Below are 15,305 nucleotides of genomic sequence, written 5' to 3' on the forward strand. Positions count from 1 at the left end.
TTTGGAATTTGACTCTAGACTGACCTTTCAGGGACACACAGAAACTTGAAGAATAGCACGGAGTAACTAAGAGAATAAGTAGAGGTGGCAAGGTTGAATTTAAACGATAGCTGTGTTAAGAGATATAGTGCCTAAAAGATTAATTAAATGCCGGAAGTATAGGCAATTGTGCATAAAAACTTCAAGTTAAAGAATTACTGTGTGTTACCTTAGTTAGGAGAATACTAAATTGGTCAAGTGATGTCAAAGATAGTCCAAGCCTTTTGATTCATGCAACTTTGTGAATCGCAACTATTAATTTATTCAGTTATTACTAAGAAGATTTGTTTTAATGAGAGCTGTTAATTGTTTTAAGTGAATACAGTTATAAAAGGTGTTTGTATATAAGTAGATGAACAAGGAAGATTACCGGTAAGAATTATCCAACTTTTGATACTCCTATGCGGAGATATGTGTGTGTTTCTTTCTAAAATATCCCTATATTAACAGTAACTTTTTGCGGAGATTAGATGGAGTATGGATTTAAGAGTGTATACTTGTGAAGAAGTGTTACTGCCCTTTTACTGTATTTGGAACTTAAGTAACTATGAGATATTAATGTAATTGATCACTAAGGAACTTTATGACATTGAACTTTATTAAATAGTTCAATGAACTTTGTGAAGGCTGTATTTCAGACAACAGATTAACCATTGCCTGAGATAGTATGACTGTATTACCGGATAAGCTAAAATGTTTATAATACCTTATTCAGTGATTTAAACTAAAGTGTATAAATTGTAAGACTAAATTAAATGTTTGTTTTGTTGATCTAAAGTTGTATTTTGCCTGAATCTCTTTTACTGCACTGTTCATAAAATATTCGAACCAAAGCAGGTGAATTAAATAAGTTAAATAAACTCGGCCTGTATACATAATAACAACATATTAAGTGGAAATAGTTGAGAGTTGGTTTAACTTCAATTCTTGGACTAATTTAGATATAGAGTGGCGCAGTCAATAAATACAAATTTTCTCTATATTTGGATTAGAAATCAACTAGCAACTTATTTTTTGTTTAAGAACATCGTAGTGACAAACATGTTGGATCCAAAGTATGGGTTAAGACGAAATAGGATCCAACAATCTACACCATCATCATCTACTGCCCATCACCACCACTAACATTTTCACAGACAATCAACAAACATCCAAGCCCACAGAGGGATTCGAACCTGCAACCTTCTGACTGGAGAGTGAGTACACTAACCACTCGGCCAACCAGGCTGTCCCAAATTTTACTGATTTAAATTTTTTTTTTTTTTTTTATCTTAGTTTGAAAATTTTCAAAAATATTTAGAACACAGTATATTAAAGTGTATTAAAAAAAAAAGGGCACTCCTAAACAAAAGTAGGCTATATTAGCCATTAAAATAATAGATTTAGAGGAGTAACATGGGAATTTTCCCAGATATAATACCTATATTAAAGTCCTATTAATTAAAATAGTTCTTTTACATAATTCATTTAATATAATAATATGCAATTAAATGTACGATTTTAAAATTTGGGATCACAGATGGGATGCGTCATACTCACTTGGTGCAGTTATACTGGAAGAAGTGAAGGAAACAATGAATCCTGGAGTGGTTGCAAATAAAAATTTGAAGTTCATAGGGCATACTGCAAAGTTTCTGAAGACATCTCAGAGAATGCTACAATATTGATAAGGATATTTACCACGCGAAAGAAAAGGGTAGTTGTCCCATTGTATCTCAGATCACATCTGGATTTTGTGCTCAGATCTGGTCACCAGGATTTGAAGGAGATGAAGTAACTTAGAGAGGATACAGAGACGGATGAGAAAAATGATATCAGGACTGTACAATGTTCATTATGAGGCTAGACTCATGAGGGCATGCAGACTGCAGAGTTAGGTGAAAAGAAGACAAAGAGGGATATGATCAAAATATTTAAGCTGCTGAAGGGTTATCATTGTATTAACACATATCTCCACAAAGTGGAGATGCGAGATGTAAATAGTGGCAATGGTTTTGAGTCGGTATGGTATGAGGTAGAGGTTGACAGGAAGAAATATTTAGTCATAATGCTGCTGACAGGAAATATGGAGGGTGGTGATGAAATGTATAAGCAACTTGGATTAATGAACAAGGGAAGGGTGATTATTGTATTACAACAGTATAGATTGGAATGAAGAGATAGCATTTGGGAATAAGGAAATTGAATTTGAGTTCTTGAGAGAGAGACAACTATCTTGGGCAGTATATAAAGGAGGGCACATAAGGATCATGAGTTTCAGATCTGATAATTTCATTGAAGGGTGGGATTGTGAGTGGAGTTTCACACTTCCCTCCAGCTGAAGTGATCACCTGGACCAGCCTTGTGATTCACATGGCTGGTCATTATAAAAAGCTTAGGAGACAGCTTGGAGCTATAGAATGGAATGAGGTGTTGAGTGGGAGATAAATGCAGCATGGGGACTGACCAAAAGATATTTAACAACATTGATGTGCAAATATATTCTGAAGGGAAAAAGACTGAATAAAGTAGGTGTCATATTGATGAATGAAGCATGAAATTTGGAAGAAGAGGATACTATGGAGGCAGCACAAAATAAATAATGGTAACAATCAAATGCATGAGGAGTTTAAAGAGCAGACCAGGAAGCTGACTTAGTTTGTAAGAACAGCAAAACTACAGTATGAATAGGAATTAGTAGAAACCCCACCAAGAAAAATTTCAGATATGTGGCATATGATAAGATTCTGCAGAAGACATGGTTGAGGTATTCAGTGAACAAGTTATAAGAGTGTTTCATCCTCATCAGGGTGAAATCATGAGCAACGCAAATTCGGAGGAAATAAGAAAGGATAGCTTTACTGTGAGCAAGCAGGAAGTACATGAGGAAATAAATAAGCTTGACGTCAATAAGGTCAATAATCTCTTATCCAATAATCTAATGATGTCAATAATCTTTTATCCAAGTGCAAGCATTCAAAGTTTGCAGGTGAAGTAACCTCACGACTGAGCATGCAGAGGGTAAGAACTTCACATTAATTGCCTTAGTATCCCATAATGCAAAGCAATATGGGAAGGACCACAACCCAGACTGGTTTGAAGTCTCATGAGTGGGAGCCAGATCCAGAAGTGATACCAAGGTTGAAGTAATGCAGAAGTTATATTTCCCACCTTTTCACTATTTGTATATGGGAAATATATGACTTCTACATTACTTTAACCTTGGTATCACTTCTGGGTTTGGCTCGTGCTGATGAGACATCAATAGAGATCAAAACCAGTCTGGGTAGTGGCCCTTCTCATAATGCTTAGCATTATGGGATACTAAGGCAATTAATGTGAAGTCATTAGCCTCTATATACAAGTGGCTTAGCCATGAAGATACTTTGTATGATAGAGGACATGTCTGATACATAATCCTTGCAAGCTGACTTGCATAGATTGATTTCATGGACAGATGTTCATCAGCATCAGTTTAATGTTGCTAAGTGCATGGTTATGCATTCTGGACTGAAGACACTGCAGACTGAGTATTATATTAATGGCAATTTGCTACAAGTGGCTGATGAAGCTAGAGACTAAGAAATAAAGGTAGATAATGAGTTTAGAGGTGCAATGTCATAGTGGATAAATGCAATGCACAAAATAACTTCACCTTGCGGGAATAAAAAAGTTATTCTCCCACTCTACAAGGCAAGGATAACATCACATCTCTAAACTACTGTGCTCAGATAGGAGCATCTGTGTTCTATTTTGATGGGGAAAATAAATTCCTATCTGGCTGGTGGAACTTTACATATGAAAACAAGCTGGAGTGTAGTTCTTCAAAGTTTGAAAAACAAAAGAAGAGGTGATAATGAGAGAAATGCACAATATAGCAGGGGTGTGGTTCAGAAACATATAAGGTCCAGATTCTTTTAAAGGCATGTGGTATGTGATTGGAATAAGCTGCCAGTGAATCTTATATGTGTATTTTCAAGGAGAGGTATGCAATTCCTTGGTAGTAAGGTATACAGGCACCAAGGAACACCTTCAAGGGTACTCCCTCAATGAGTTCACTCCTTTGAGGTGCCTATATTAAACAGTAATAAAATATGCACCACCTTTCCATGTAATAAAGAGCCTTTAACCCTTAAGGTTTTAAAATTTCCCTATATTCAAAATATTTACAAAGCATTCATTTAAATACATCTTTAAAACTATAATTACAAAGCTGTAAATAGTGTATTTAAATATTAGTATTAGTGTATTTAAAGATCTGTTTAATGAACACTCTTAATAATAAAACAATGCTAATTAAAAACACTTCTTTTGATCACAATGTCAAAGTTTTCCTTGTAAACAAGGCTGGATTTATTTACCTAAGATAAATGATTTGATCCTTATCGATTCTAACTAACCAAACATTATGAAGACTGTATGTAATCCCCATTTTCCAGATGATTTAAATATAATTACAAAAAAAAGGAGGGGGTGGGGGAATTAAAATAAGTATAATTCCAAGAACTACACCAAAAATCTCCACTGATGCCATAGAACCGAGTAATGAACTAAACTATGCATTTCAGAATCTTTAATAATTAAGACTAACTCTACATCCATAAATATTAACAGATCATATATAATATCAACAAACTCCAATTGCAAAATAAGTTCTAAAATTTCCAACCTATCATAACAACCTTAATGCCATCTATATAAAGAGAGCACTGTGCATGCTTAAATTCATTCATCTCCTCATTTCTCTTTGAAGACAACCAATTCTTTGAAGAATTCTATTCTTATTCTATTTCATATTACTATTACTATTCCTGTTCTTCCTCCAAACTGGTTACATAAACAATATCAGTCGTCAAGATCAGTCTTGAGGTTTATTCATTATAAAATGTTTCATTAACACACCTAACAGTATTATCTTTTTCATTGGTTCATTGCATTTACAGTTTATTATTACGGGCGACTCCAAGGAGTCCTTAGAATCGTCGAGGGAGGCCCTAAACATCGTGTCCATCACAACTATTCGACATTCACACAGTATCTATTATACTTTGCCTTGAACTCATTCACCATCATAGCACCCACAACAAACTCTGGCAGCTTATTCCACTCATTCACCACTCTAAAACTAAAAAACCCAGCTCTAACACCCCTTACTAACCACACTCTTGCCCAGCTTCATGGATGTCCCCAAGTCCTCCCACCACCAGTCCTGTTCTCAAAAATATCCTCTGAATTAATCCTATAGAAACCCTTCAGCAATTTGAATGTCTCAATCATATCTCCCCTTTTCTGCCTATCAACCTATCAACCAATTTCTGTAACCCACAAATCTTCAACCTGTTCTCATAAGGTTCATTCCATAGACCTGCTATCATCTTGGTCACTCGCCTCTGGATCCTCTCAACCTCCTCCCCATCAAGAAGAAACCTAGGTGACCAAATCTGGGCATAGTAGTCAAGATGGGGTCTTATCAAGGCTCGATACAGAGGAACAATAACTTGCTTAATTCTGCTCGTCAAAGTATTCTTCAGCATCCAAGTGATTTGATGAGCTGATTTAGCCACTTTTGCAATGTGTCCCCTAAACTTCAACCACCCTATCCACCAACACTCCCAAGTCCCTGGCCTTATTATACTTTTATTACACTTTCTTTATCTATGAATTTTTCTCTTTATCCAATTATTGTTTCCTTAAGATTCTAATACTCATTTAGCATCTTCTGAGGTATGCTATGTGATCTTTTCACTCAGTCATTGAAACAAAACTGATTGATCTTCTAAGAGAAATGTTAAGTTTGCGATATACTTTTATTACACTTTCTTTATCTATGAATTTTTCTCTTTATCCAATTATTGTTTCCTTAAGATTCTAATACTCATTTAGAATCTTCTGAGGTATGCTATGTGATCTTTTCACTCAGTCATTGAAACAAAACTGATTGATCTTCTAAGAGAAATGTTAAGTTTGCGATATTTCGAAGCAAAGTTTTTTTAAATAATAATAACTTAGAGTGCTTGATCTTTTTCACTGACTAAATGATTGTTCACTCCTCCCCTCTTGGCCATCTCTGTTAAGCATATTGAATTGCTCTTAGCATTAAAAAAGTTCAAACTACGTTTTTTAGGATGAGCCTCCTGCTATGAATCTTGTGACTCCATGGAGGCCTGAACCATTATTAATAATATACTGCCATCTTCTTTACAGCCCTCTCAGGTTTATATGTTAACTCCATATTTACTGGCCTGGAACAGAAAAATTAATGCAGATATACATCATTCATACCTGCATTAAAGGTAATGTCTTCTTATTTATTAATTTCATTTTCTCATTCTTTCTTTTTCTTATGTCAAATCAAATAATCAAAATTGATCACCATATTCACCATCAAATTAACACATTTTTGAGATTTTACAAAGAGGATGCTCTATTAATTTCTAAGCTTGCTAATTAATCATATAGCACATAAAACATTCATATGCTTTTTGGAAAAAAAATAAAAATAAAAAATAAAAAAAAAATATATATATATACACACACACACAGTGGTGCCTCGTAGTTCGTATTTAATTCGTTCCAGAAACCTGTTTGAACTATGAATCGTTCGAAGTCCGAATCACGATTTTACATAAGAATACATAAGATTTTAAAATTTTACATAAGATTTTACGCTTGTGACTACTGGTGTGCCGCAGGGCTCTGTTCTTGGACAACTACTTTTCAATTTGTTCATCAATGATATAGGAAAGGATCTGAGAGGAAGTGTTCACTTGTTTGCTAATGATGCAAAGTTGGGTAGAGCAATTGTGAGTACACAGGATGTCAAAATTTTATAGGATGATTTGAATAGTTTGGAAGACTGGGCTAGGGAAAATGGATGTCAATTTAATGTGGAAAAGTGTAAGGTTATGCATTTTGGGGTGAAAAGAATAGCAGCAGTATATCACATTGGTGGAACCGTACTCCAGGAGATTGATGAGGCCAGGGATTTGGGAGTGTTGGTGGATAGAGAATTGAAGTTTAGGGAGCACATTGCAAAAGTGGCTAAATCAGCTTGTCAAATCACTTGGCTTCTGAAAAATACTTGAACAAGCAGAGACAAACAAGTTATTGTTTCTCTGTATCAAGCCTTGATAAGACCCCATCTAGACCACTGTGCCCAGATATGGATGCCAGGGTTTCTTCTTGATGGGGAGGAGGTGGAGAGGATCCAGAGATGAGTGACCAAGATGATAGCAGGTCTGTGGAATGAGCCTTATGAGAACAGGTTAAGATTTGGGGATTGCAAAAATTGGTTGATAGGCAGAAAAGGGGTGATATGATTGGGACATTCAAATTACTGAAGGGTTTCTATAAGGTTAATCCAGAAGATATTTTTGAGAATAGGACTGGTGGTGGGAGGACTAGGGGCCATACATGGAAGCTGGGCAAGAATGTGGTTAGCAGGGGTGTTAGAGCTAGGTTTTTTTACTTGGAGAGTGGTGAATGAGTGGAATAAGCAACCAGAGTCTGTTGTGGGTGCTACGACCGTGAATGAGTTCAAGGCGAGGTATGATAAATACTGTGTGAATGTCGAAGAGTTGTTCTTGACATGATGTTAGGGCCTCCCTCGATGAGTCTGTAGACTTCTTGGAGTTGTCTGGAATAATAATAATAAAGAAATAATGGAAAGCAAAATAATCCATTCCGATATCCAAAATATTTCAATATTTTTTTTTTATTTTATCTATTTTAGGTTTTTTAATGTTAATAACTTAGAAAAAATTAAACAAAATATTTCGTCATATTTATTTTATTAATTTTAATTATTACAGCATAAAAATAACAGTGAAGAATATTTTTTAATATAAAAATCACAAAGACGAAAATAATGCTCCTGTTGTTAAGCATCTTCTTTCTGCTTCTTAGCTGGAGTTGAGAATACTGATTCACGTTCTCTTTTTTCTGCAGAGAAGAATCTATCTAATGTTGTTTGGCGCTGACGATTTTCTTTTCTATTTTTAAAGTAACCCATCACGTTGTCATCAAATAAGTTGACATTCCTAGTCACTACTGTCTTATTAGTGCGCCATTTTTCCACAATAGCTTGTGTTCTAACCCAAACAAAGAACAATCTTGAAGGTCAGCATTGGAAATGCATCCTTTGGCTTCCTTCTCTTCCATAAAAATTTATTTTTTCACTTCTTTTTGTTGTTGATCGCGAAGATGTTGAAGTTCTTCTGTGCTGAGTTCAGTTTAATGATCATCTATTAACTCCTCTACATCCTCATCACTCACCTCTAATCCCATAGCTTTACCCAAAGATACAATTTCATTTACAACAGACTCTTCTTCACAGCTTACTACTTCACTGACTGAAATACAATCTCGCCAGAGTTTTTTCCAAGCAGAAATCATTGTTTTAATAGAAACTTCTTTCCATGCCTTATCGATGATCCTTAAGCAATGAAGAATGTTGTAATGCTCTTTCAAAAATTCTTTAAGAGTCAGTTCTATGGCATTGGTTATTTCAAAGCATTTTTGAAACATAGCATTAATATACAGTTTTTTGAAGTTTGAAATCATTTGCTGGCCCATGGGTTGTATGACAGAAGTGGTATTGGGCAGCAAAAATTTTATCTTGATGAAACTGAATTCACCAACTAACTCCTCCTCTAAATTTGGGGGATGAGCAAGAGCATTGTCCATCACTAGAAGAGCTTTTAATGGTACATTTTTTTCAGTAAGATAAGCTTTTACAGTAGGAGCAAATTCTCGATAAATCCACTCAGTGAAAAACTCACTGGTAATTTCGTGTTGGCCCTCCACATAACACCGAATTTGCTCTTTATAACATTGTTCTTTTTAAAAACGCATGGATTTTCTGAATGGTAAACGAGCAAAGACTTTATCTTACAGTCTCCACTAGCATTACCACAAAGCAGCAAAGTAATTCTATCTTTCATAGGTTTATATCCTGGTGCCGTCTTATCTTCTTTTGTGATATAGGTCCTTTTGGGCATTTTTTTTCCAAAAAAGACCTGTTTCATCACAATTAAAAACCTGTTGAAATACAAATTCCTCACAATCCACATACTCCTTAAAAATTTTACGAATTTGTCTGCTTCTTCTACATAGGTACTCGCAGCGTCTCAGTGCATGACAACATTTCCTTTAAACTCCCCATTTTCAGTATTGGTCTCAGGTGTGCGTTTCTTAAGTTCACTATGCAGATGTTCGGCTTGCTCACAAATAATTCTCTCAGTAATAACGTCACCACATAATTGCTTCTCGTTTATCCACACTAAAAGGAGTTTTTCCATTCTCTTCAATAACGTGATCGCCTGGAGGTCAATGACTGACATTTTAAACATCTTCGCCAGATCCGTCAAACGTGTACCACTTTCGCGTTTCATGATAATTTCTTTTTTCATCTCAATTGTCGATACTACAACTTTACTTTTAGGTTTTGTTCTTTCTACAATCTTGGATGCCATGGGCAATAAAAAAAAAATGCCAAAAACAGGTAAAAATTCTCTACACAAACGTATTGCACAATGACTAGGCTGTGTAAAGTAAGGGACAATGCACAACGGACTGAGACAGACACACACTGTGCAGGCATGGGGAAGTGAGTGAGGGAAATTGATGGGAGAGAAGCATGCCCAATGGTGTGCCAAAACTATCTAATGCTATACGACTCTGAGTTCCTGGACTATAGTTCGAACTCAGAAAAAGTTTGAACTGCAAATCAAATTTCTTGCGTTTTCAAGCATTTGAACTCTAGAACATTCAAAGTTAGAAGCGTTCGAAGTACGAGGCACCACTGTGTATGTGTGTGTGTGTATATATATATATATATATATATATATGTGTGTGTGTGTGTGTGTATATCATCATCGTTAAACCCTCCACAGAGTCAGCAGATCACTGTGTGAGGTTCATTCAACTGAAAACATATTTATCATATTGAATCTTAAAATCCATAACACTCTCTGCACTCACAATGTTTCATTACACACAATTCTCCATATAAAAAATCTACTACTCACATCTTTCTTCACAACACCCTCTTACACAACTTCCAAGGATGGTATCTAGTTCTTCCTCTCTCACCTACTCTTTTTTAATAAATAATACCCTGTATTAATCGGAAAAATTCCACTCACTAAATTTCCTCTTTCCCCCTATCCAATAAGTGTAATTTACATTCCTTTAACCTCTCTCCACAGCCAATGTTCCAGAGTCCTGAAATTGTCTTAGTCACTCATCTCTTTACCCTCTCCAATGTTTGCACATCACAATGAAAACTACCGTAGGTAACCAAATATAAGCACAATAGTCCAAGTGTGGTCTGACCAGTATTTTTTATACAGTCTCCCAACTCCTTATCCCAATATGTCAGTGTATTCCTTATCATAGTCGCAGCACAATATGCAGTCTTTGCAATATTCCATCACCCTCGGATCTCGAATCCCATATACTTTCTGCAGTACAACTCCATCAATATAGCATACAACCTTATATCTCTGCCATCCAAACTGCAACATCTCACACTTATTAATATTAAAACTGTTAGATATGTTTCAGCTGTGATAAGCAATTTCACTTGTTTAACCTACAAGGAGAAGGAATAAAATGATTCAATTCATTACTCCTAACGTTTCCTCACAAAATATAATTTTGTGAGGAAATGTTAGGAGTAAATCCATGCTTTAATCCATGCTAACACCCTCACCTTATACAACTTCTAGGGATAACATCCTGTTTATCCCATTTTATGAAAACCCTTTAACATTAATCCTATACCAACATGTACATCTCTATCATATCACCCCTATTCCTCCTATCCACTAAACTCTGCAATTTGCTTCTTCTCAACTTTCTTCATAATTGACATTCCAGAGACCAGAAATTACCTTAGTCAATTGCCTCTGGACCCTTGCCAATATCTCTTTATCCTTTTCAAAACAAGGTGGCCAAATCTGTGCACAGTAGCCTGTATGTGGCATGATCAAGACCTTATACAATGGAACCAGAATCTCCTTATTTCTACACATCAGTGTCCTCCACATCATTGTCAGAATTCGTGTTGTCTTCACAATACATATTGAGAGAAGTTATCTTCCTTAAAAAACTCTGAAGTTTATTTTCAGAAGTAGAAAGGGTGACAAACACTGCATGCAATGATACCAAAACACGACTAGGTCAATATATTTGAAAGCAAGTGATTTTCAAACTTAACCATGTAGAAATAAGCTACTTTAGGTTAGATAGAGTAGCTATCACTGTTTTATTGACCATTTATAAACTAGCCATGACTTATCAATAAAACTTCTCTACATGTAAAACAGCCTAAACATATAACAAAATCTATTAGTTTAATAATATTCAGAAAAAAATTCTTCATATTTCAAGCCTACCCTGTAACGTAATGTTAAAGCTCAACCATTATATAATTTTAAGAAAGTTTTGAAACAAAATCTGAAGCATTTCTGATCTATGAAAGATATAAAGGTAACTGAGGTATGAAATTAGATGAAATATCTGGTGATTATATATACTGGAGCATCAACAGAATTATTGGAAAAAAAAGAATTCCAGTTTATTGGATTTTAAACAATCCACATATTGTGGATGTCTTTCATGAAAGGTACAGAAATGGGTAAAGAATCTTTATCCCAAGATAATGTTTTATTTTGATTTTTGACTTCAGATTTGGAAGAATCATTAAGAAAGAATTGTTTTAGTAGTTCTATCACACGATAATAGGGACAAATGTTCTGTGATATTAAGAAGAATTTGTGATGATAGTCACTCTTTCTCTGTCAATCTTCTTAATTAATAATAATATTATTCATAGCTAAACAAGTGAATACATACTGATTCAATTTCTGTAACACAACTCTTGGGAATGTTTGCTCTACACAAAATAAATTTATTAAGTTTAAAATAAGATAAATTTACTTACTTATCCTAAAATCGATAACTATTATTATTATTATTATTCAGGCCTCCATGGAGTCAAAAGACTCATCGTGGGAGGTCCTTCCTAAGAAACACAAGTCTATCAAGACTCATCGTGGGAGGTCCCTCCTAGGAAACAAAGTCTATCATACTACTCCTTAAACTGATTGACCGTTCTCGCTCTCACCACTCTATCAGGCAATGTATTCCATGGTTCGACCACCCTCCATGCAAAGAAACCACTCCTAACCCTCTTGCTCACAGTTTCCTTTCGTAACTTCCAGGGTTGGCTCTTTGCCATCACTCCTTCCTGCTGTTCCAAGCGAAAGAACTCCCCAGTGTCAACCCTGTAACCACCTCTCAACAGTTTAAAAGTCTCAATCATATCACTTCTCCTTCGTCTATCCACCAAACTCTACAGTTCACATTCCCTCAGCCGATCCTCATAACTAACATTGTACAATCCTGAAACCATCATTGTTATCCATCTTTGTACCCTTTCCACAGTTAATTTATCCTCTTCAAATCCTGGGGACCAAATCTGAGAACAATAGTCTAAGTGTGGTCTGATTGCGGTCTTATACAACGGAATGATAACTCTTATCTCTGCAGGTCAGTGTCCCTCTCATTATTCCAGCAATCCTCTGTGTTACCTTCACCACCTTTGCAATATGTCCCCTAAATTTCAGGTTTCTATCAATCATCAACCCCAGATCTCTTGTCGCCCCTACTTCCTCCAGCATAGCTCCTCCAACAGAATATGCAGCATCCCATCGATGGGACCTGAAACCTTACATTTTGTTGCATTAAACCGACACACCACCATTCATTTGCCCATCTGTCTAGCTTATTCAAATCCTCTTGCAGGGCTACCACATCTGCACTATTACTAATAACCCTTCCCAGCTTCACATCATCTGCAAACAACTGAATATCCCCCTGCAATCCACTGACAATGTCATTGATATAAAGGTTAAACAATATAGGTCCTAGTACTGAGCCCTGTGGGACCCCACTTGTAACCTTCTGCCTCCTTGAAACTGCCCCACCATACACAACTCTTAATACCTATCGGACAGCCAATTCTAAATCCAGTTGACCAACCTGACATCCAAACCCATGTGTTGCAGCTTAAATATCAGCTTTATCATGTGGCACTTTGTCATGCCTTTGCTAAATCCTAGAAAATGGCAGTATATGCCTTTCCCTCATCAACTGCTATTGTAACTTTATTATAAAAGGCTAGCATATTACTAAAACAAGAGTGTCCCTTAACAAATCCATGTTGACTCTCACATATAACATTACCCTCATCTGCCCAATGTTGTATACGGTCCCTCAGTAATTTCTCCAAGATCTTAACAACTACTGATGACACACAAACCGGCCTATAATTAGACACTTCCAGTCTATTACCATCATTATGCAATGGCACTATCTTACCTTCCTTCCATTCCGTGGGCACCTTTCCTGTAGCCAGACTTTCATTGAAAAGCCAGGTCAAAGGAGCTGTCAGTTCTTTAGCACATTCTCTCAAAACTTGTGGTGAAATATCATCAAGTACCACAGCTATACTGACATCCAGAGTACTCAGTATTTGGGACACACTCTCCTCCTGCACCTCTAAACTTCGAACCAGCACTATCCCTCTAGTATTAAAATTTACTCCTCCAGGATGAAATACTCCAATAAAGTGTTCATTGAACAATTCCACTATGTCCTCTGCATCAGTCACTCTATTCCCATTTTTATCCCACAATGTCATCCTTCCACAATCATTTCTCCTCCTACTGGCCACATAGCTAAAAAATTCCATAGGATTTTTTGGATCTTACGCTCAACCTCTTCTCCTATTCCCAGTTTTGCCTTCCTTACCATACCAGTCACTCTCCTGGCCTGTCTTATATTCTTAATGCATCTGCTCTTCACCTGATATCTCCACCTTATATCTCCTCCAAAGCCTCTTTTTCACATGCAGTTCCTCTTTACACCAAATTGTGTCCTCTTCTTCACTTGTGGAATATAGTGTACTATTGCTGCTAACAAATATTTCTTCACAATTTCCCAAGCATTAATGATATCCTGGCCTTCCAATTCCTCCCTCCATGAAACTTCCCTAAGTTAATATCTAACACTATTATAATCACCTGCCCTATAATTCCACATCCCTTTGATACTCCTGCATGTCTATTCATCTTCCAAATCAAAACCACATGGTCACTCTCTCCAACGGGTGGGAGAGATGTCATCTCAGTTATTATCAACTCCTCTGATGCCATGACCAAATCAATAACTCTTACACCTCTTGTTTCCTCTATTACATATTGCCTAAGACATTTGTCCCTAAAGAATTCTAGAAATTCCATTCCCTTATTGTTACATGCATCTTCCTCCCCTCAATTTATACTGCTCTGGTTAAAATCTCCCATAACAATCATTCTTATTGAACTTGCCAAGCTCAACTGTTTGTCCCTTAGGCGTTTGAGGACAAAAAGGAATTGTATGTGAGAGACTGTTTGCATTTGAATGAGGAAGGACGTAGGCATCTGGAGAGATTCTTCTGAACAAGTTGGTGTATCAATGCAGGGAAACTAGAATGCCCAGAATGGATGGTAGCAGGGATGACCTCTTCTGGGAATGGGTACTTGGGAGAAGGGGACAACATCAGGTAATGCTGAGCCCAGTGGAGTCTAGAGGGGATAATGCTAGGTATAGAAACAGTGGCATTTTTATGCTTTATACTAATGCCAGGAGTATCTGGAATAAAGGAGAGGAATTGGTGGTGCTGACAGCATCAGCATGGCCAAAGATTATTGGGATCACTGAGACATGGTTGACAGAAGAGGATATAATAACAGGAATAGAAGTAGCAGGGTACAGCATTTTTTGGCAGGATAGGAAGGGGAAGCGTGGTGGTGGTGGAGTACTGCTTATGATAAGTGAAGACTTATGTCCTCTAAGATGGAGGCTTTGGAAGGCAGTGACACTAATGATTTTGAAAGCATATGTTGTGTGGTGCGCAAGACAGGATATTTAGTGGGGTGTTGTTGCTACAGACCAAGCAGCACAAAGGGTGGGGACCAGGAAATGTTTAGACAGTTGAGCTTGGCAAGTTCAATAAGAATGATTGTTATGGGAGATTTTAACCACAGCAGTATAAATTGAGGAGAGGAAGATGCATGTAACAATAAGGGAATGGAATTTCTAGAATTCTTGAGGGACAAATGTCTTAGGCAATATGTAATAGAGGAAACAAGAGGTGTAAGAGTTATTGATTTGGTCATGGCATCAGAGGAGTTGATAATAACTGAGATGACATCTCTCCCACCCGTTGGAGAGAGTGA

The 15,305-nt window shown here is 36.5% G+C and overlaps 1 protein-coding gene across 4 annotated transcripts in view; it reads right to left on the reverse strand.

Moving 5' to 3' along the window:
* The window catches only part of LOC150106278 (protein FRA10AC1 homolog), a 242,899-nt gene that overhangs the window by 178,128 nt on the left and 49,466 nt on the right, over positions 1-15,305 (reverse strand). The window contains exon 1 of one of the 4 annotated variants that reach the window (XM_090393067.1): positions 1,579-1,705. The exons of the other annotated variants lie outside the window; for them this stretch is intronic. Within the exon in view, the coding sequence (XP_090249193.1) occupies positions 1,579-1,661 (83 nt within the window). The 5' untranslated portion in view covers positions 1,662-1,705. Of the gene's footprint in view, positions 1-1,578; positions 1,706-15,305 lie in introns of those variants that run through there. 4 annotated transcript variants of the gene reach the window in all.

The sequence above is a fragment of the Typopeltis vanoorti genome, chromosome 5 (assembly GCF_054136105.1).
Source record: "Typopeltis vanoorti isolate ZY-2024b chromosome 5, IOZ_Tvanoo_1.0, whole genome shotgun sequence".
NCBI classification, from domain to species: Eukaryota; Metazoa; Arthropoda; class Arachnida; order Uropygi; family Thelyphonidae; genus Typopeltis; species Typopeltis vanoorti.